This window comes from Mobula hypostoma, chromosome 3 (genome assembly GCF_963921235.1).
Source record: "Mobula hypostoma chromosome 3, sMobHyp1.1, whole genome shotgun sequence".
In the NCBI taxonomy this organism is placed as follows: domain Eukaryota; kingdom Metazoa; phylum Chordata; class Chondrichthyes; order Myliobatiformes; family Myliobatidae; genus Mobula; species Mobula hypostoma.
In genome coordinates this window covers 3,760,567-3,784,577 of record NC_086099.1, presented here as the reverse complement: position 1 = coordinate 3,784,577, position 24,011 = coordinate 3,760,567, and the positions used below count along the sequence as shown (strand labels likewise).

Below are 24,011 nucleotides of genomic sequence, written 5' to 3'. Positions count from 1 at the left end.
CAGCATCATTTTCCGGTGGTCCAATATCAATTCTCACCTCCCTTTTACTCTTAATATAACTGAAAAAACTTTTAATATCTTGCTTTATATTATCAGCTAGTTTGCCCTTGTTTCCCTCCTTATTGCTTTTTTAGTTGCCTTTTGTTGGATTTTAAAAACTTCCCAAGCGTCCAACTTCCCACTCACTTTTGCTACCTTATATGCCCTTTCCTTGGCTTTTATGCAGTCCTTAACTTCCTTTATCAGCCACGGTTGCCTACCCCTGCCATTTGAGAACAACTTCTTCTGTAGGACATATCTATCCTGTGCCTTGTGAACTATTTCCAGAAACTTCAGCCACCTCTGTTCTGTCGTCATCCCTACCAGTATCCTCCTCCAATCCACCTGGGCAAACTCCTCTCTCATGCCTCTTTATTTCATGTGATACTGAGATCTGTGACTCTCCCTCTCAAATTGCTGTATGATTTCAATCAAATTATGATCACTGTCTCCTGAGGGTTCCTTTCCATTAAGCTCCCTAATAAGATCTGGGTTATTACACAACATCCAATCTAAGATAGCCTTTGCCCGAGTAGGCTCAAGCACAAGCTGCTCTAAAAAGCCACCTTGTAGGTATTCAACAAACTCCCTCTCTTGTGATCCGACATATTGAAGTCCCCCATTACAATTGTGACATTACCCTTATTACATGCCCTTTCCAGCTCCCTTTGCAATCTCAACCCCAAATCTTGGCTCCTATTTGGAGGCCTATATATGATTCCCATGATGGTTTCTTCTTCACCTTCCCCTCAAATACTTCACACTTCATTCTAAACCTGTGACTTGTATATATTCAGGAGGCTCTGGAAAAGCACATGAGTATGCAAGAAATGGAAGGATATGGGCATTGTGTAGGCAGAAGGGAATAGTTTAGTTGGTATTTGACTATTAATAACACCTATACCTGTGCCACACTGTTTTACAGTACTGTGCAAAATTCTTACGCACACATAAAAAAATTCCGTCAAGCAAAGATGCTTTCAAAAATAATGAAGTGAAAAGTTTATAAATTTACAATGTAGTACAGTAAACAGTAAAAATCTAAATCAAGTCAATATTTGCTTTAAAACTGAATCAATTAGCTGATAGTATGTTCCAAGTACCGTGGAGAACTTGCCAGAGTTCTTTTGCAGGCTTCCGCTGTAAAATTATCCAATGTAACATTTGATACCAGATTCCTCACTGAATCAGTGGCTTAATAGAAAAGCAACAGAGACAAAATGTTGGAGGAACTCAACAAGTCAGGCAGCATCTATGGAGGAGCATAAACAGTTGACGTTTGAGGCTGAAACTCTTCAGCAGGACTTGGCCTGGAAGATCAACTGTCTTTTTCCCTCCATAGATGCTGCCTGTCTTGCTTGAGTTCTTCCACCATTGTGTGTATGTTGCTCTGGATTTTCAGCATCGACAGAATCTCTTTGTTTATTCTACAGATGCACAGGAGAGAGCATCCTAACTAGCTGCATCACTGCACGGTACAGGAAGGGAACTGTAGCAGATAGGAAGGCTCTGCAAAGAGAAGTCAAAATTGCCCTCTCATCGCTGGCACAAGCCTGCCCACTACCAAGGCCATATATACAGAAAGGTGCCAGAAAAGGGCCAGTAACATCATGAAGGATCCCACCCATGCTACTCATGGACTGTTTGTCCCTCTCCCAGAGAAGAGACTACTTAACATCCACAGCAAGACCACGAGTCCTAAAAACAGTTACATTCCCTAAGCAGTAAGGCTGATCAACACCTCCACCCACTAACCCACCCCTCCACACCCCCAACCACTACTACTTTATCATTTCCTGTCAGAGTCACTTGATGTACACACTGCCCTGTGCCTAGCGTCACTTTGTGGACATGCAATCAATCTACATATGTTTATAAGCTATCTTATTTAACATAGAACATAGAATGGTACAGCACAGTACAGGCCTTTCGGCCCACAATGTTGTGCCGACCCTCAAACCCTGCCTTCCATATAAGCCCCCACCTTAAATTCCTCCATATACCTGTCTAGTAGTCTCTTAAACTTCACTAGTGTATCTGCCTCCCCCACTGACTCAGGCAGTGCATTCCACGCACCAACCACTCTCTGAGTAAAAAACCTTCCTCTAATATCCCCCTTGAACTTCCCACCCCTTACCTTAAAGCCATGTTCTCTTGTATTGAGCAGTGGTGCCCTGGGGAAGAGGCGCTGGCTATCCACTCTATCTATTCCTCTTATTATCTTGTACACCTCTATCATGTCTCCTGTCATCCTCCTTCTCTCCAAAGAGTAAAGTCCTGGTTCCTTTAATCTCTGATCATAATGCATACTTTCTAAACCAGGCAGCATCCTGGTAAATCTCCTCTGTACCCTTTCCAATGCTCCACATCCTTCCTATAGTGAGGTGACCAGAACTGGACACAATACTCCAAGTGTGGCCAAACCAGAGTTTTATAGAGCTGCATCATTACATCGCGACTCTTAAACTCTATCCCTCGACTTATGAAAGCTAACACCCCATAAGCTTTCTTAACTACCCTATCTACCTGTGAGGCAACTTTCAGGAATCTGTGGACATGTACCCCCAGATTCCTCTGCTCCTCCACACTACAAAGTATCCTGCCATTTACTTTGTACTCTGCCTTGGAGTTTGTCCTTCCAAAGCGTACCACCTCACACTTCTCTGGGTTGAACTCCATCTGCTACTTCTCAGCCCACTCCTGCATCCTATCAATGTCTCTCTGCAATCTTTGACAATCCTCTACACTACCTACAACACCACCAACCTTTGTGTCGTCTGCAAACTTGCCAACCCACCCTTCTACCCCGACATCCAGGTCGTTAATAAAAATCACGAAAAGTAGAGGTCCCAGAACAGATCCTTGTGGGACACCACTAGTCACAATCCTCCAATCTGAATGTACTCCCTCCACCACCACCCTCTGCTTTCTGCAGGCAAGCCAATTCTGAATCCACCTGGCCAAACTTCCCTGGATCCCATCCCTTCTGACTTTCTGAATAAGCCTACCATGTGGAACCTTGTCAAATGCCTTACTAAAATTCATATAGATCACATCCACTGCACTACCCTCATCTATATGCCTGGTCACCTCCTCAAAGAACTCTATCAGGCTTGTTAGACACGATCTGCCCTTCACAAAGCCATGCTGACTGTCCCTGATCAGACCATGATTCTCTAAATGCCTATAGATCCTATCTCCAAGAATCTTTTCCAACAGCTTTCCCACCGCAGACGTAAGGCTCACTGGTCTATAATTACCCGGACTATCCCTACTACCTTTTTTGAACAAGGGGATAACATTTGCCTCCCTCCAATCCCCCGGTACCATTCCCGTGGACAATGAGGACATAAAGATCCTAGCCAGAGGCTCAGCAATCTCTTCTCTCGCCTCGTGGAGCAGCATGGGGAATATTCCGTCAGGCCCCGGGGACTTATCTGTCCTAATGTATTTTAACAACTCCAACACCTCCTCTCCCTTAATATCAATATGCTCCAGAACATCAACCTCACTCATATTGTCCTCACCATCAAGTTCCTTCTCATTGGTGAATACCAAAGTATTCATTGAGGACCTCGCTCACTTCCACAGCCTCCAGGCACATCTTCCTACCTTTACCTCTAATCGGTCCTACCTTCACTCCTGTCATCCTTTTTTTCTTCACATAATTGAAGAATGCCTTGGGGTTTTCCTTTACCCTGCTCGCCAAGGCCTTCTCATGCCCCTTTCTTGCTCTTCTCAGCCCCTTCTTAAGCTCCTTTCTTGCTTCCCTATATTCCTCAATAGACCCATCTGATCCTTGCTTCCTAAACCTCATGTATGCTGCCTTCTTCCACCTGACTAGATTTTCCACCTCACTTGTCACCCATGGTTCCTTCACCCTACCATTCTTTATCTTCCTCACCGGGACAAATTTATCCCTAACATCCTGCAAGAGATCTCTAAACGTCGACCACATGTCCATAGTACATTTCCCTGCAAAATCATCATCCCAATTCACACCCGCAAGTTCTAGCCTTATAGCCTCATAATTTGCCTTTCCCCAATTAAAAATTTTCCTGTCCTCTCTGATTCTATCTTTTTCCATGATAATGCTAAAGGTCAGGGAGCGGTGGTTATATTTACTATGTTTTTTCTTATTGTGTTCTTTATCTTACTGTGCTTTTTGTGCTACATCAGACCCAATTATTTCTTTCTCTTGAACACTTGCGTACTGGAAATGACATTCAGCAACTTTGAACTTGAACTTGAATAGGTGAAATGTACAACTGTGTAGCTCAATTCCACATGAAACAGAACACATAAGCTCCATTCCTCTTTGGTGCTGATTTAGTTAAAGACAGTTTCAGAACAGCTCAAGGTGTTCTCACTACCCTCAGTACTCCAGAATGGCATCTGGGAAACAGAAACAGTCAGCATTTCCATTCACGGGTGACAGTATGTATTTGTCGATGACAGTTGAGTGCACACAATGGCATCACCCACTGTGGATAAATGGCCTGTCAACACTTATCCCCCAGGCACACAGACATAATTGGAAGCCTGCCAAACTCACCATTCCATACTTCAAAAGACAGCCCCATAAGGAAATGACGATGAAGAAATCAAAAACATAAAATCATAGATTCTGAAGATTAACAAAGGTCTGGTTAACTGGGTATGGACAGTAAATTCCAGTTAATTGGGACACATAGGAACTAATACATGTTGGCCCAATTAGCCAAAGTTCCATTAAAAATAGTTTAAAATGTTTATGGAAGACAAACTAACATTTAACTGAGTTCAAGGTTTCAATAGGTACATCTACTGTCAGAGAAATATATACAATATACATCCTGAAATTCTTTTTCTTCGCAGTGGTCCACAGAAACAGAAGAGTGTCCCCAAAGAATGAATGACAGTTAAATGTTAGAACCCCAAAGCCCCCCCAGCTCCCCCCACATGTAAGCAGCAGCAAAGCAATGACCCCTCTCCCCCTCCCCACCAGCAAATTAAATGAAATACAGAACAAATTAGAGCATTAATAATACTGCTACAGTGCTAAAACACTGTAGTTCCTAATAGTTATCGATGGAGGAATTTATCCAGTGTATGTAGCTGTGTTCTTTTGATTGATGGTAAATGAACAAAATCAGTACAGCACAGACTGTATAATTCTTCTCCTATGTCTTATGGTCTTTTTAGTTATATATTTTTATTTAGAAACACAGCGCAGAGTGGGCCCTTTCAGCCCAACGAGCCGCGCTGACCAGCAACACACCTACTTTAACCCCGGTCTGATCACAGGACAATTTACAATGACCAATTAACTGACTAACCGGTACGTCTTGGGAATGTGAGAGGAAACTGCCGCACCTGGGGAAAATCCATGCACCCACGGGAAGGAACACACAAACTTGCTTACAGAGGTTGCAGGAATTGAGCTCTGAACTGCAAAGCACTGAGCTGCTGTAGTGTTCTGCCAGCCAGTACGCTACTGTGTTGCCCTTATGGTATTATACCATTAGCCAGCTGCAAAGGGCAAGCCACACCATTCATATGTCAATCCCAAACATCCAAACGTCTTCCACTCTTCTAATCTGAACTCCATTAAAGCAGCAGTTAACAAGATGGATGGAGGAATTACATCAAGTACCCTCATCACAATTCTTGCAGATCAGGCACTGGCTTCATCAGCCACTTCAAGATTCAGGATACAAGATTATTTAATGTCATTTCCAGTACACGAGTATAAAGGAGAACAAAATAATTGTTACTCTGCATCTGATGCAGCACAAAAAACACCACAAAAAAAAAATAATTAAAAAACACGACAAATTTAAATACATAAGATAGCTTATTTACATAGATTGATTGATTATACACATAATAGATTGATTGATTCTAAAGTGAAGTTGGTTCCAAAAAAGAGACTGGAAATAGACCAATAAACAACTCGTTTCTCAGTAACAGGGCATAAAATCCCTTACCTGGTGGTCCATAAAGTAACAGTCCTTTCCATGGGGACAGAATCCCAGTGAAGAGCTGAGGATACTAGGTGATAAGAAGTTTGGGAGTCAGCATCATTTGGATAAGACATAAACAGAGGTCAAACTTCCAGTTTAAAATAACTTGCCTTAATAGGGTACACAACAGCCTCTTTAACGAGTCGCTTGGCTGGCTCCAACCCAATTATGTCATCCCATCTCACATTTGGATTATGAAGATAAATATCCTTATATAAATAAAAAAATTCCAGTTCTTATAAAACTTCTTGAAATTGAAAATAATGTCTAAAATTTACTTAATAAGGATAATAAGGACCTATCTATAAAAGACTTTCAGTGTAAAGTTTTAAAACAGCAATAGAAGACACTGGTAATATCTAAAAGAGTGTTGTCATCAGATTCACCTTTTGTGTCCATTCGAAGAACGAGAGGAGGATGACAATGCTTGGTTGTTGGTAGGTGGGGTTAATACCTGACTTTCAAGAGCACCTGTGAGTTATGTTCCGGCTGGACTTAGTCCTTAAACTGCTGGAGAACAGTATTGAAAGAAAGGTGCTGTTTTCTCCCGGTAGGGATTAGTTTTTAGTTCCAAGTGCTCCTGCCACGTTTTGTCACCCTGCAACCTTATCCTTCAATCTCTTTGAATTATAGAGGACAACATGTGTATAAATGTCTCTCTCCAGCAGACTTCATCATGATCATTATGAGTCCAGCATTTCTATTATTTTTTTAATGTTTCGTAATTGTACATATGATTTTTTTTGTGTTCTGTCGCTGAGCAACAGTGAACCATCTGATTGGCCTCTTTGGGAACTAGTTGACTTGATCAGCATTTCTGATCTGGCTATTGTTCATGATTGCACTTAATAAAAAAAACCTACTGAATATTGAAAGGCCTAGATAGAGTGGATGTGGCGAGGATGTTTCCTATAGTGGGGAAGTCTAGGACCAGAGGGCACAACCTCAGAATGAGGGATGTCCATTTAGAACAGACAGGAGGAGCAATTTCTTTAGCCAGATGGTGGTGAATCGATGGAATTCATTGCCATTTTCAGCTGGAGGCCAAGTGGATATACTTAAAACTTGAAGGTTGAGGAGTGCTTGATTAGTAAAAGCATCAAAGGGTATGGGGAGAAGGCAGGAGAATAGGGTTGAGAGGGATAATAATTCAGCCATGACGGAAAGTTAGAGCAGACTCAATGAGCCAAATGGCCTAATTCTGCTCCTGTGTCTTATGGTTTTATGGGTTTGTATCATGATCTGATTCAGTTTAGGTTTCCAGGTTCGACTTTTACATTCCCACCAGGGTGCATTTAATGCTTACACATTTGCTTACCCATCTATAACATAATTGAAGTTCCTCTCTAAAAGCAGATTGATTTACAGTACATTCTATTACACATCCTAGTTATTCAAAACTACACCATACGCAGTATGAAATATGTATTTCCATAGCTTACCCTGCTAACAACAACAGCAAGATCTCTCATTTCACCAGATGCTCCAATGAAGGCACCCAAAGGCTTTATTAATCTCTCCTACGATACAAGATAAAGGTTCAGGAAGAAACGCATGAGTAGTTTTAGACCACTTCAAAAAGATAACATGTATAAAAGTCAAGCATCAATTAAGATAGAAGAGCATTCAAATGCCTACTTGCACTTGTATTTATGGAAATATTATTTTTAAATAACAAGCACATTTGGAGAATTGCTTTCAGTTCTGGTCACCTCATTATAGGAAGGATGTGGAAGCTTTAGAGAGAGTGCAGAGGATATTCACCAGGACGCTGCCTGAATTACGGAGCAGGTCTTATAAGGATAGATTGAGCGAGCTAGGGCTTTTCTCTTTGGAGTGAAGGAAGATGAAAGGTAACTTGATACAAGTATACAAGGTGATAAGAGGCATACAGTAGATAGAATGGAGAGCCAGACACAGTTTCTCAGGGCATAAATGGCTAATATGAGGGAGCATAATTTTAAAGTTGATTGTAGAAATGCATAGGGAGGACGTCAGAGGTAACTTTTTTTTTTAAAAAGTGATGGGTGCGTGGAAAACTCTATCAGAGTCAGATACATGACTGGCACTGAAGAACCAGGCAGGTGAATGAAAGAGAAATGGAGGGCTATGTGGGAAGGTGAAAAGGTCGGCACAACATTGTGGACCGAAGGGCCTGTACTGTGCTGTACTGTTCCATGTTCTTTGCTCAAGTACTTAAGAGTTGATATTCATTAGTGCTATGGCACATAATGATTAATTATTATTTGATCAATTTTAAAAATGCGATAATTTCAAAGATCTTTCCTCAGCCATTCCCTTAGATGAAAGGTCCCTCTGAATATCAAGTTCATTACAGTTACCCAATCCATACTGTGACTCACTGATGGGTCCTGGTTGTAATTCAGACTGTTTACTGCTATTTCATTGGATGAATCTTTAATGGCATCTTGAATCATTCCACGTAAGTCAATGATCTGACCCTGGAAACAATTTTTTTTTAAAAAGGAAGATATTAAAAACAAAGAGGACATGCCCAATTACTGTTGTTCGGAATTTTTCACCAGACATTCATACATCTATAAATGACCAATGCCAAACTTACCCGTCGGGGATGAACTCCATCTCCAACTTTAATGGTAGACACATTCAAACCAAACTCTGAAGTTTCAGGAGTAGTTGGCCCATTCTCCTGTATTAATGACCATAACAATTCTATTATTATTCTTAAGTTATCAAATTTATTTACTTATTGGTTATTTATTGAGATACTGTGTGGAACAGATCCTTCCGACCCTTCGAGCTGTTCTGCCCAGCAATCCCCAACTTAACTCTAGCCTAATCACTGGACAATTTACAATGACCAATTAGCCTACTAACCAGTATGCCTTTGGATTGTGGGATGAAACTGAAGTACCTGAAGAAAACCTATAGATTCCACAGAGAGGACGTAAAGATTCCATACAGATGATATCGGCTTGGTCTCCAAACTCCATCACCCTGAGCTGTAATCGCATGCTGCTAACCGCTACAGTGCCATGGCACCATATGGTCAACTCAACAATGCTGCTGCTAAAAACTGTGAGAATTGGGGAACACTTTTGTCAATGGTAACTACATTTGCGATAAATGTCAAGGCATCAGTATCATGTCAGGGAGTTAAGAGTGTAGCATAGAATGTGAGACATTAAGGCAGGGGTTAATGGTAGGGATCCGTAGACCCCAGATTGAGATCCCCTGCACTAGGGAGAGAGAGAGTTATCCACATCATTTGCTTCAGGAGGCAATCAGAATCGGGCTTATTATCACTGGCATGTAAAGTGAAATTTGCTAACTTAACAGCAGCGGTTCAATGCAATACATAATAAGGAAGAAAAAATACACAAAATAATAATAACAAATAAACAAGTAAAATAATTACAGTATATAGAAACATAGAAACATAGAAAATAGGTGCAGGAGTAGGCCATTTGGCCCTTCGAGCCTGCACCGCTATTTATTATGATCATGGCTGATCATCCAACTCAGAACCCCGCCCCAGCCTTCCCTCCATACCCCCTGACCCCCGTAGCCACAAGGGCCATATCTAACTCCCTCTTAAATATAGCCAATGAACTGGCCTCAACAGTTTCCTGTGGCAGAGAATTCCACAGATTCACCACCCTTTGTGTGAAGAAGTTTTTCCTAATCTCGGTCCTAAAAGGCTTCCCCTCTATCCTCAAACTGTGACCCCTCGTTCTGGACTTCCCCAACATCGGGAACAATCTTCCTGCATCTAGCCTGTCCAATCCCTTTAGGATCTTACACGTTTCAATCAGATCCCCCCTCAATCTTCTAAATTCCAACGAGTACAAGCCCAATTCATCCAGTCTTTCTTCATATGAAAGTCCTGCCAACCCAGGAATCAATCTGGTGAACCTTCTTTGTACTCCCTCTATGGCAAAGATGTCTTTCCTCAGATTAGGGGACCAAAACTGCACACAATACTCCAGGTGTGGTCTCACCAAGGCCTTATACAACTGCAGTAGTACCTCCCTGCTCCTGTACTCGAATCCTCTCGCTATAAATGCCAGCATACCATTCGCCTTTTTCACCGCCTGCTGTACCTGCATGCCCACTTTCAATGAGTGGTGTATAAAGACACCCAGGTCTCGTTGCACCTCCCCTTTTCCTAATCGGCCACCATTCAGATAATAATCTGTTTTCCTATATGTATATTGTATACATACCAAACCCACAAAATTTAACAGAGACCTGGAATCCTTCATTAAAAGACACGATAGCAATTAAGCAACGCTTGAAGAAGGGCAGATATTACAAAAGTGATGCATTCCAGCCTGGCATAAAAAAATAAGGGAACAATGGCTCACAAAAGGAAGTTAGCATCAGATTCTCTGATGAGTCGTGTAAATTTGTCACCCTGAGGATTGGGAGCGGTTCAAATGGCAGCAATGAAAGACAAAGAGTTTGATTAAGAAACAAAAAGAGCATTGGGGTATTGGTTTACTGTTGACACAAGTACTAAGATACAGTGAAAAGCTTGTCTTGCACACTGTTCATACAAATCAAATCATTACACATTGCATTGAGGTAGAATAAAGTAAAACAATAACAATACAGAATAAAGTGCAAAGCTACTGAAAGAGTGCAGTGAAGGAAAACAATGAAGCAAGATCATACAAGGTAGATTGTGAGGTTGAGTAGGAGGGTAAACTTGCAGGGAACATAACAGTTAACTTTAGTAGCTTCCATAGGAACATAAAAGTACAATTAGAAACATAGAAAGAAACATAGAAAACCTACAGTACATTACAGGCCCTTCAGTGTACAAAGCTGTGCCGAACATGTACTTACATTAGAAATTACTAGGCTTACCCATAGCCCTCTATTTTTCTAAGCTCCATGTACCTATCCAGGAGTCTCTTAAAAGACCCTATTATATTCGCCTTCACCACCATTACCAGCAGCCCATTTCAGGCACTCACCACTCTCTGTGTAAAAAAATTTACTCCTAACATCTCCTCTGTACCTGCTTCCAAGCACCTTAAAACTGTGCCCTCTCATGCTAGCCATTTCAGCCTTGGGAAAAAGCCTCTGACTATCCACACAAGCAATGCCTCTCATCATCTTATACATCTCTATCAGGCCACCTCTCATCCTCCGTTGCTCCAAGGAAAAAAGGCCGAGTTCACTCAACCTATTATCATAAGGCATGCTCCCCATTCCTGGCAACATCCTTGTAAATCTCCTCTGCACTCTTTCTATGGTTTCCACATCTTCCCTTGTGAGTTGACCAGAACTGAGCACAATATTCCAAGTGGGGTCTGACCAGAGTCCTATATAGCTGCAACATCACCTCTCAGCTCCTAAATTCAATCCCATGGTTGATGAACGCCAATGTACCATATGCCTCCTTAACCACAGAGTCAACCTGCATAGCAGCTTTGAGTGTCCTATGGACTGGGACGTCAAGATCCCTCTGATCCTCCAGACTGCCAAGAGTCTTAGCATTAATACTATATTCTGCCATCATATTTGACCTACCAAAATGAACCACCTCACACTTATCTGGGTTGAACTCCATCTGCCACTTCTCAGCCCAGTTTTGCATCCTATCAATGTCCAGCTGTAACCTCTGACAGTCTCCACATTATCCACAACACCCCCAACCTTTGTGTCATCAGCAAATTTACTAACCCATCCCTCCACTTCCTCATCCAGGTCATTTATAAAAATCACGAAGAGTAAGGGTCCCAGAACAGATCCCTGAGGCACACCACTGGTCACCGACCTCCATGCAGAATATGACCCATCCACAACCACTCTTTGCCTTCTGTGGACAAGTCAGTTCTGGATCCACAAAGCAATGTCCCCTTGGATCCCATGCCTCCTTACTTTCTCAATAAGCCTTGCATGGGGTACCTTATCAAATGCCTTGCTGAAATCCATCTGCACCACAAATGTAGATCTCCTACAGCGAGAAACAGGAGGATTCAGAATGGGAACAGGGAACTAGCACAACAATTAAACAAATTCAGAACGTTGCTTCTGTGTGTATGAAAGAGGGTATCAGTAACTTCCCATACTGAATAGAAACAAAGAAACATAGAAAATAGGTGCAGGAGTAGGCCATTCGGCCCTTCGAGCCTGCACCGCCATTTATTATGATCATGGCTGATCCTCCAACTCAGAACCCCGCCCCAGCCTTCCCTCCATACCCCCTGATCCCCGTAGCCACAAGGGCCATATCTAACTCCCTCTTAAATATAGCCAATGAACTGGCCTCAACTGTTACCTGTGGCAGAGAATTCCACAGATTCACCACTCTCTGTGTGAAGAAGTTTTTCCTAATCTCGGTCCTAAAAGGCTTCCCCTCTATCCTCAAACTGTGGCCCCTCGTTCTGGACTTCCCCAACATCGGGAACAATCTTCCTGCATCTAGCCTGTCCAATCCCTTTAGGATCTTATATGTTTCAATCAGATCCCCCCTCAATCTTCTAAATTCCAACGAGTACAAGCCCAGTTCATCCAGTCTTTCTTCATATGAAAGTCCTGCCATCCCAGGAATCAATTTGGTGAACCTTCTTTGTACTCCCTCTATGGCAAGGATGTCTTTCCTCAGATTAGGGGACCAAAACTGCACACAATACTCCAGGTGTGGTCTCACCAAGGCCTTGTACAACTGCAGTAGTACCTCCCTGCTCCTGTACTCGAATCCTCTCGCTATAAATGCCAGCATACCATTCGCCTTTTTCACCGCCTGCTATACCTGCATGCCCACTTTCAATGACTGGTGTATAATGACACCCAGATCTCGTTGCACCTCCCCTTTTCCTAATCGGCCATCATTCAGATAATAATCTGTTTTCCTATTTTTGCCACCAAAGTGGATAACTTCACATTTATCCACATTAAATTGCATCTGCCATGAATTTGCCCACTCACCCAACCTACCCAAGTCACCCTGCATCCTCTTAGCATCCTCCTCACAGCTAACACTGCCACCCAGCTTCGTGTCATCCGCAAACTTGGAGATGCTGCATTTAATTCCCTCATCCAAGTCATTAATATATATTGTAAACAACTGGGGTCCCAGCACTGAGCCTTGCGGTACCCCACTAGTCACCGCCTGCCATTCTGAAAAGGTCCCGTTTATTCTGACTCTTTGCTTCCTGTCTGCTAAACAATTCTCCACCCACACCAATATCTTACCCCCAATACTGTGTGCTTTAAGTTTGCACACTAATCTCCTGTGTGGGACCTTGTCAAAAGCCTTTTGAAAATCCAAATATACCACATCCACTGGTTCTCCCCTATCCACCCTACTAGTTACATCCTCAAAAAATTCTATGAGATTCGTCAGACATGATTTTCCTTTCACAAATCCATGCTGACTTTGTCCGATCATTTCACCGCTTTCCAAATGTGCTGTTATCACATTCTTCATAACTGACTCCAGCAGCTTCCCCACCACCGACGTTAGGCTAACCGGTCTATAATTCCCCGGTTTCTCTCTCCCTCCTTTTTTAAAAAGTGGAGTTACATTAGCCACCCTCCAATCCTCAGGAACTAGTCCAGAATCTAACGAGTTTTGAAAAATTATCACTAATGCATCCACTATTTCTTGGGCTACTTCCTTAAGCACTCCAGGATGCAGACCATCTGGCCCTGGGGATTTATCTGCCTTCAATCCCTGCAATTTACCTAACACCACTTCCCTACTAACATGTATTTCGCTCAGTTCCTCCATCTCACTGGACCCTCTGTCCCCTACTATTTCTGGAAGATTATTTATGTCCTCCTTAGTGAAGACAGAACCAAAGTAATTATTCAATTGGTCTGCCATGTCCTTGCTCCCCATAATCAATTCACCTGTTTCTGTCTGCAGGGGACCTACATTTGTCTTTACCAGTCTTTTCCTTTTTACATATCTATAAAAGCTTTTACATTCCGTTTTTATGTTCCCTGCCAGTTTTCTCTCATAATCTTTTTTCCCCTTCCTAATTAAGCCCTTTGTCCTCCTCTGCTGAACTCTGAATTTCTCCCAGTCCTCAGGTGAGCCACTTTCTCTGGCTAATTTGTATGCTTCTTCTTTGGAATTGATACTATCCCTAATTTCTCTTGTCAGCCACGGGTGCACTACCTTCCTTGATTTATTCTTTTGCCAAACTGGGATGAACAATTGTTGTAGTTCATCCATGCAACCTTTAAATGCTTGCCATTGCATATCCACCGTCAATCCTTTAAGTGTCATTTGCCAGTCTATCTTAGCTAATTCACGTCTCATACCTTCAAAGTTACCCCTCTTTAAGTTCAGAACCTTTGTTTCTGAATTAACTATGTCACTCTCCATCTTAATGAAGAATTCCACCATATTATGGTCACTCTTACCCAAGGGGCCTCTCACGACAAGATTGTTAATTAACCCTTCCTCATTGCTCAAAACCCAGTCCAGAATAGCCTGCTCTCTAGTTGGTTCCTCGACATGTTGCCACCATGTGGAAGGCAACCATAATGGAAGGAATGGTATTGGATTCTGATGATTTTAATCCAAAGACCTTTTAGAAGTCAGGAAAGAGGCACAAAACTCGTTGTTTCGCGATTGTTTTATTTAAAAGTTGACAGAACAGAGTAAAATTAAGCAGATGGTTGTAGTGGTCCACTAGTGAAGGGAAAACTAAGATTAAAGAAACTAAGATGATCAAGAAGGCATTGCTTTAACTATTTTTATACCCATAGAGATTATGAAAATGCCAATCAAATCTATAGATAAGAATTAAACAATTAGAGAGCACTTATTCAATACTGCAGTACCAAGTTAACCTATGAGAAAACACTTATTCAAGTTGTGCAGAACAAAGGAACTTCTAGAGCTTTCCAGAATTATGCTTTGTATAACAACTAGAGGCAAATTAAACTGTTTTGTGCATATAAGAACTACTTAAAATACAAGCTTTTAAATAATTGTTAAACTGCAAAGAAACTAATTAAACAGTAAAATCCAACATCAGCAATGAAAAACCAAATAAACTAAAAAAGTTATTATTAGAAACAAATTAGTGCTGGAGAAATTAATTGAACTGAAAGACAATAAATATTCAGAGGTTTATAACTTTCATCCCGGAGTACGTTGTCTCATTTGGTAATATACATATGTTTAGCTGAATGAAAATAAACTGAACTTGAACTTGAATGCAAAGCTACATATGCTAGATCACACAACTAAAATCTAAATCCATGTTGAACCAATAGAAATGTCTGTATTTGATTACTAACACACACTGAAAATCAGGGCCCTTGTACAGTCATAGTCATACTTTATTGATCCCAGGGAAAATTGGTTTTCGTTACAGTTGCACCATAAATAATAAGTAATAGAACCATGAATAGTTAAACAGTAATATGTAAATTATGCCAGTAAATTATGAAATAAGTCCAGGACCAGCCTATCGGCTCAGGGTGTCTGACCCTCCAAGGGAGGAGTTGTAAAGTTTGATGGCCACAGGCAGGAATGACTTCCTATGACGCTCTGTGCTGCATCTCGGTGGAATGAATCTCTGGCTGAATGTACTCCTGTGCCCACCCAGTACATTATGTAGTGGATGGGAGACATTGTCCAAGATGGCATGCAACTTAGACAGCATCCTCTTTTCAGACACCACTGTCAGAGAGTCCAGTTCCATCCCTACAACATCACTGGCCTTACGAATGAGTTTGTTGATTCTGTTGGTGTCTGCTACCCTCAGCCTGCTGCCCCAGCACACAACAGCAAACATGATAGCACTGGCCACCACAGACTAGTAGAACATCCTCAGCATCGTCCGGCAGATGTTAAAGGACCTCAGTCTCCTCAGGAAATAGAGACGGCTCTGACCCTTCTTGTAGACAGCCTCAGTGTTCTTTGACCAGTCCAGTTTATTGTCAATTCATATCCCCAGGTATTTGTAATCCATGTCCACACTGACCCCCTGGATGGAAACAGGGGTCACCGGTACCTTAGCTCTTCTCAGGTCTAACACCAGCTCCTTAGTCTTTTTCACATTAAGCTGCAGATAATTCTGCTCACACCATGTGACAAAGTTTCCTACCGTAGCCCTGTACTCAGCCTCATCTCCCTTGCTAATGCATCCAACTATGGCAGAGTCATCCAAAAACTTCTGAAGATGACAAGACTCCTTTATAGTATAAATCCTTTAGGAACACTCTCTTCCATTCCACCAACTGGGGGAAAGATAGCTTTATCTTTTCCAATTCTGTGTTGGGGCTGCTTCTTTTTACATTGTACATCAACGATTTGGATTATGGAATAGATGGCTTTGTGGCTGAGTTTGCTGATGATACGAAGATACGTGGAGGGGCCGGTAGTGCTGAGGAAATGGAGAGTCTGCAGAGAGACTTGGATAGATTGGAAGAATGGGCAGAGAAGTGGCAAATGAAGTACAATGTTGGAAAGTGTGTGGTTATGCACTTTGGCAGAAAAAATAAACGGGCAGACTATTATTTAAATGGGGAAAGAATTCAAAGTTCGGAGACGCAACAGGACTTGGGAGTCCTCGTACAGGATACCCTTAAAGTTAACCTCCAGATTGAGTCAGTAGTGAAGAAGGCGAATGCAATGTTGGTATTCATTTCTAGAGGAATAGAGTATAGGAGCAGGGATGAGATGTTGAGGCTCTATAAGGCACTGGTGAGACCTCACTTGGAGTACTGTGGGCAGTTTTGGTCTCCTTATTTAAGAAATAATGTGCTGACGTTGGAGAAGGTACAGAGAAGATTCACTAGAATGATTCCGGGAATGAGAGGGTTAACATATGAGGAACGTTTCTCCGCTCTTGGACTGTATTCCTTGGAGTTTAGAAGAATGAGGGGAGACCTCATAGAAACATTTCGAATGTTGAAAGGCATGGACAGAGTGGATGTGGCAAAGTTGTTTCCCATGATGGGGGAGCCTAGTACGAGAGGGCATGACTTAGGGATTGAAGGGCCCCCATTCAGAACAGAAATGTGAAGAAATTTTTTTAGTCAGAGGGTGGTGAATCTATGGAATTTGTTGCCACGGGCAGCAGTGGAGGCCAAGTCATTGGGTGTATTTAAGGCAGAGGCCGATAGGTATCTGAGTAGCCAGGGCATCAAAGGTTATGGTGAGAAGGCGGGGGAGTGGGACTAAATGGGAGAATGGATCAGCTCCTGATAAAATGGCGCAGCAGACTCAATGGGCTGAATGGCCTACTTCTGCTCCTTTGTCTTATGGTCTAACTCCCATTGCTCACACAACTTACATGTATTAGCATATGCCTTCATCTTCCATTACATTACAACTCCTTTTGCTCACACAACTCACATGCATTAGCATATGACTTCATCTTCCATTACATGATGAATCAACATTGTGGCATCAGTGCATCAGCCTGCCTCATAAAACCATAAGACAGAGGAGCAGAATCAGGCCATTCAGTTCGAGTCCGCTCCGTCATTCCATCATGGCTTATTTATTATCCCTTTCAGCTCCATTCTCCAGCCTTCTCACCATAACCTTTGATGCCCTGACGATCAAACTCCGCTTTAAATATACCCAATGACCTGGCCTCCACAGCCGCCTGTGGCAATGAATTCCACAGATTCACTACCCTCTGGATAAAGAAATTCCTCATCTCTTTTCTAAATGAGGAGCCTTTATTTTGAGGCCGTGCCCCCACTAAAGGAAACATCCCCTCCAGATCCACTCTATTGAGGCCTTTCAATATTCAATAGGTTTCAATGGGATTTCCCGTCATTCTTCTGAACTCCAGAGGGTACAAGCCCAGAGCTACCCAATTAATTCCTACCCAATTACTTTGCAGTTAAGTAACTGACAGTTTAGTAAAATCAACTTTAATGCCCCAGAATCAATTTGTTACCAGTAACCCTGTGAGATGAAGAGTAAGTTTGAGAGAGCAATTATGGAAAGGCAGTAATTTGTCAGCTGCAGAGTAAACATTAGTTTATCCAGCACTTGAGATAAGGGCTAATGAGAAAATGCTAAACAGGAATTGAAAGATTGCAGAGAAAATTTACAAGGATGTTGCCAGGACTTGAGGACCAGAGTTATAGAGAAAGATTGAATTGGTTTGGACTTTATTCCCCTGGAGTGGAGGAGAATGAGGGGAGATTTGATAGCGGTGTACAAAATTATGAGGGGTATAGATAGGGTAAATGTAAGCAGGCTTTTTCCACTGAGTTTTGGTGAGACTATGACTAGAAGTCATAGGTTAAGGGTGAAAAGTGAAACGTTTAAGGGGAACATGGGGGGAAACTACTTAACTCAGAGGGTGATGAGAGTGTGGAACATGCTGCCAGTGCAAGAGGTGGACATGGTTTTGATTGCAACATCTAAGAGAAGTTTGGATAGGTACATGGATGGGAGGGATATGGGGGGCTACGGTCCTGGTGCAGGTCAATTGGACAAAGCAGAGTAATAGTTCAGCATGGACTAAAAGGGCCAAAGGGCTCTTTCTGTGCTGTACTGTTCTATCAAAGCATAACGAGGGACGTTTTGAAGCTGCAGAAATGTGGTTTTTGAGAAGAATGATGAAAATATTGTGCAAGGACAGAATAACAAATGAGGAAGTGTTGTATAAAGCTGGAATAAGAAGAGAGCTGATATCATCAATCAGGAAATAACAGCTGGAATTTCTGGGACACCTGCTGAGGAAAGAGAAGCTCAAACATCTTGCAGAGACGGAAAAAATTAATAGAAGAAAAGGTTGCAGTTGACAGCAAATGACATTTAGGAGTTACATCAAGGGATGAACAGGCAACAGCTTTGAAGAGCTTATTAGAACTTCTCAGATTAAAGACAAGTGGAAGACCACGATCACCCACATCATACCACACGGCACGTAATGATGCTGATGACTCTATAATTGCTTATGTAAGACCATGGATCACAATAACATTTAAAATAACATTTATAAATCATTGTTTATACTACAGAAACAAACCATTAAATTATTTATTATGAAGGAGTAGCACAATTTAACCCCATTTACACATTCTTGTACTGCCACCCAGAGGCTTCATAATGCAGTAATGTTCTGACACAGAAACGAGGTCCAGCTTTGAACTTTTGCCCAAATTAGTGCAAGTTGAGTGTGGTGACCACAATGAATGCCCCCCTACCATAACAACAAAAGAGTGATCTTCAAGTCTATGTCACAGCATGATGACCACAACGTATGGTGCCTTACCATAACAATGGCAGGGTGAGCTTCATGTCTGCGTCAGCAGTAAACTGTTTACAAAGCCATCCATCCAATTACAAAGGGATTATATTCGATTGGTTCAAATGCGGAACAAAACTTGCACATGCATACAAATAATTACAGGTAGTCTCTGCAACCTATCCCAAGAAACTAAAGTCGCATATATAATGTTGTATACAATTACCATCACAGGGAACATAGAACTTAGCACAGCACCGGCTCATTAGCCAACTCTATCCTACTCTAAGATCAAACTAACTCCTCCTTCCCACATACTCTTCCTTATTTCATCATCCATGTGCCTATCTAAGAGTCTCTTAAATGTCCATAACGGATCTTCCTTTACAACATACCCACCACTCTCTACGTAAAAAATCTACCTCTGACATCCACCCCTCCCCAATACTTTCTTCCAAACACCTTAAAATATAAGAACAGTCAATATTTCAGGCCAAGACCCTTTATACGCTTCCATAGATGCTGCCTGACCTGTTGAGTTCCTCCAGCATTTTGTGTGTGTAGCTTCTGCAGAATTTCTCCTGTTTATGACCTTAAAGATATGCAATTTGAAAGGTGCAGGATAGATATGTCCTAAAGGTGAAGAAGTACTCTACAGGGAGGATGAGGCAACCCTGGCTGACAAAGAAAGCCAAAAGACAGCATAAGAGGAAAACAGAGGGCATATAGTATAGCAAAAAACATTAGTGAGAAGTTATTAGGAAGCTTTTGCAAATCAGCAGAAGTAAACTAAAAAACTATAAGAGGAGGAATGAAAAAATATGAAGGTGTGGCGACCCACTTTCTACACAGGCGAATCAGCTCACAAAATAGCCCGCGCACAGGGAGAGACTTTTGTAATGCACCTCTGACGTCATTTCCGCCCGGAGAGGGCTGGAAGGGAACTGCTTAAAAGCCAGTGCCGCAAAGTTTGAATAAACGAGTCTCGAGTACGACTTACAGACTGCGTGTCGTTATTTCTAGCTCTGTGTGTAGCACATCGCCACATTGGTGACCCCGACGGTCCAAACGGGATTTGGACCAAAGATGATCGATTCTTCATCTGTTCACGCAGTTTCGCTAAAACTGCCAACTTTCTGGACGCTGCGGCCACGCGTGTGGTTTGACCAAGCAGAAGCCCAGTTCCAGATTAGGCAGATATCTTCGGATTCCACACGTTACTATTACATGGTGAGCTCCTTTGATCAGGAGACAACCGCACGAGTTGGGGATTTCATACAGTCACCCCCCGAAGGCGGCAAATATGCAGCATTCAAAGCGCTGCTCATTGTGACCTTTGGCCTGTCAAGGCGTGAGTGAGGTGCCCGCTTGCTGCACCTGGATGGTTTGGGAGACAGGCCGCCGTCAGTATTAATGAACGAGATGCTGGCCCTGGCTGAAGGACACAAGTCCTGCCTCATATTTGAGCAGGCATTCCTAGAACAACTGCCCGAGGACATACATCTGCTGCTAGTCAACACAGATTTCAGTGACCCCCGGAAGGTGGCGGCCCGGGCAGACGTGCTGTGGAAAGCCAAGAGGGAGAGCGGGGCGTCTGGGCATCGGACAGATTACCAAGCCACGCGCCCAACAGCAGGCCAGGCAACGGAGCGCACACAACCCAGAGGAAGGAGTGAGGAGGCCAATGAACAGTGGTGTTTCTACCACCAGTGGTGGGGTACAGAAGCCCGCCGTTGTCGCTTGCCCTGCAAGTTCCCAGGAAACGCCAGGGCCAGCCGCAGCGAATGGCTACGGCGGCTGACCACCAAGACAGCCTCCTGTATGTCTGGGACAAACAGTCCAGACGACACTTCTTGGTCGACACCGGAGCGGAGATCTGCATCTTATCCCCGACGGGGTATGACACCTGCAACAGGGTGACGGGACCCACCCTGAGGGCCACAAACGGCAGCACGATCCGGACCTACGGCACCCGCATAGTGCAGCTACAGTTTGGCGCCAGCCAGTTCACGTGGGACTTCATACTGGCCGCCATGGCCCAACCACTCCTGGGTTCGGACTTCTTGCGAGCCCACAGCCTGCTGGTCAACTTGCAAGGGAAAAGACTAGTCCATGCCAAGACTTTCCAGACATTCTCCCTGGGTGAAGCCAAGTTGCCGACCCCACACCTGGACTCCATCATGCTGTCTGACAATGAATTCACCAGAATCCTGGCGGACTTTCCATCGGTTCTGGCACCGCAGTTCATGGCAGCCATGCCCAGACACGGAATACAGCACCACATTCCGACCCAGGGACCACCCCTCCATGCCCGCGCATCAAGGCTCCCCCCGGACGAGCTCCGCCTGGCGAAGGAGGAGTTCAAGAGGATGGAGGAATTGGGGATCGTACGGCGGTCCTACAGCCCAAGGGCCTCCCATTGCACATGGTGCCCAAAGCAGCTGGGGGCTGGAGACCATGTGGCGACTACCGCAGACTGAACGAGGCTACAACTCCAGACCGCTACCCCGTGCCGCACATACAGGACTTTGCAGCAAACCTGTATGGGGCTAGCATCTTTTCCAAAGTAGACCTCGTCCGGGGGTACCATCAAATCCCAGTACACCCTGAAGACATCCCCAAGACAGCACTCATCACCCCATTCGGCCTGTTTGAATTCCTCCGAATACCGTTCGGCCTGAAGAATGCCGCACAGACGTTCCAGCGACTAATGGATGTGGTGGGACGCAACCTGGACTTTGCGTTCATCTACTTGGACAGCATCCTCATAGCCAGCAGTAGTCGGCAGGAGCATCTGTCCCACCTCCGCCAGCTCTACTCCCACCTGGGTGATTTCGGCCTCACGATCAACCCGGCCAAATGTCAGTTCGGACTCGACACCATTAACTTCCTGGGCCACAGGATTACCAAAGATGGGGCAACACCTCTGCCCGCCAAGGTAGACGCGATCCACCACTTTGTCCGGCCCAACACACTCAAAGGCCTGCAGGAGCTCGTTGGTATGGTGAACTTCTACCACTGCTTCCTCACCTCAGCAGCCCGTATCATACGCCCTTTGTTCACCCTGATGTCGGGTAAAGGCAAGGACATTACTTGGGACGAAGAGGCTGAGGCCACTTTCGTTAAAGCCAAAGAAGCCTTGGCAGACGCCGCATTGCTGGTGCACCCCAGAACGGACGTTCCAACTGCCCTCACAGTGGACGCATCCAACACAACAGTCGGTGGGGTGCTGGAGCATCTCATCGAGGGGTGCTGGCAACCCCCGGTGTTCTTCAGCAGGCACCTATGGCCACTCGAACTCAAGTACAGTGCTTTCGACCGGGAGCTGTTGGCACTATATCTGGCAATCCGGTATTTCAGGTACTTCTTAGAAGGCAGGCTGTAAACCGCATTCACAGACCACAAACCGTTGACCTTCGCGTTCACAAAAGTGTCTGATCCCTGGTCAGCACGCCAGCACCGACATCTGTCCTACATCTCCGAGTACACCATGGACATCCAGCATGTCTTGGGAAAGGACAACGTCGTGGCGGACGCACTCTCCAGACCAGCTATCCAGGCCCTCACAGCCCCCTGACCTAAACTTCATCGAGAATCTGTGGATAGACCTCAAAAGAGCAGTGCATGCAAGACGGCCCAAGATTCTCACAGAACTAGAAGCCTTTTGCAAGGAAGAATGGGCGAAAATCTCTCAAACAACAATAGAAAGACTCTTAGCTGGCTACAAAAAGCGTTTTCAAGCTGTGCTACTTGCCAACGAGGGTGTTACTAAGTACCGCCATGCAGGGTGCCAAACTTTTGATTCGGGCCCTTCTCCTTTTTTGTTATTTTCAAACTGTAAAAGATGGAAATAAAAAAGTTTTCTTGCTTAAAATAGTAAATAGTATGTCATCTTTAACTTTATGCCTTTTGGAAATCTATTCATCTTTTACTCGCTTAGCTATTCACAGTAACAGAAACTTTGACCAGGGGTGCCCAAACGTTTGCATACCACTGTATGTGCAGGGGCAGGTATTGTTGAGGAAGCAGGGAGTCTGCAGAAGGACTTGGACAGATTGGCAGAATGGGCAAAGAAATAGCAGTTGGAATACAGTGTCGGGAAGTGTATGGTGATGGTAAAAGAAATAAAGGTGTACACTATTTTCTAAGTGGAGAGAAAATTCAGAGATCAGAGTTTTGGGAATCCTTGTGCAGGATTCCCTAAAAGTTAACTAACCGGCTGAGTTGGTGATAAGGAAGACAAATGCAATGTTAGCATTCATTTAGAGAGAATTAGAATATAGGAGCAAAGATGTGACGCTGAGGCTTTATAAGCATTGGTCAGACCATACTTGGAGTGCCCTTACACTTCCTCCCTTACCACCATTCAGGGCCCCAGACAGTCCTTCCAGGTGAGGCGACACTTCACCTGTGAGTTGGCTGGGGTGATATGCTGTGTCCGGTGCTCCCGATGTGGCCTTCTATATATTAGCGAGACCCGACGCAGACTGGGAGATCGTTTTGCTGAACAACTACACTCTGTCTGCCAGAGAAAGCAGGATCTCCCAGTGGCCACACATTTTAATTCCACATCCCATTCCCATTCTGACATGTCTATCCACGGCCTCCCCTACTGTCAAGATGAAGCCACACTCAGGTTGGAGGAACAACACCTTATATTCCATCTGGGTAGCCCCCAACCTGATGGCATGAGCACTGACTTCACTAACTTCCGCTAATGCCCCACCTCCCCCTTGTACCCCATCTGTTTTTTTATGTACACATACATTCTTTCTTTCACTCTCCTTTT

General features: G+C 43.7%; 1 protein-coding gene across 4 annotated transcripts in view; it reads right to left on the bottom strand.

Annotated features, from left to right (window-relative positions):
- The window catches only part of katnal2 (katanin p60 subunit A-like 2), a 143,294-nt gene that overhangs the window by 57,022 nt on the left and 62,261 nt on the right, over positions 1-24,011 (bottom strand). For 3 of the 4 annotated variants that reach the window (XM_063042581.1, XM_063042579.1, XM_063042583.1), the window contains exons 6-10: positions 8,629-8,715; positions 8,408-8,506; positions 7,487-7,564; positions 6,155-6,253; positions 6,009-6,072 (exon numbers count right to left, since the gene is read on the bottom strand). In XM_063042581.1, coding sequence (XP_062898651.1) covers positions 6,009-6,072; positions 6,155-6,253; positions 7,487-7,564; positions 8,408-8,506; positions 8,629-8,715 — 427 coding nt within the window. The remainder of the gene's footprint in view (positions 1-6,008; positions 6,073-6,154; positions 6,254-7,486; positions 7,565-8,407; positions 8,507-8,628; positions 8,716-24,011) is intronic. The other variant, XM_063042580.1, reaches the window with a different exon arrangement.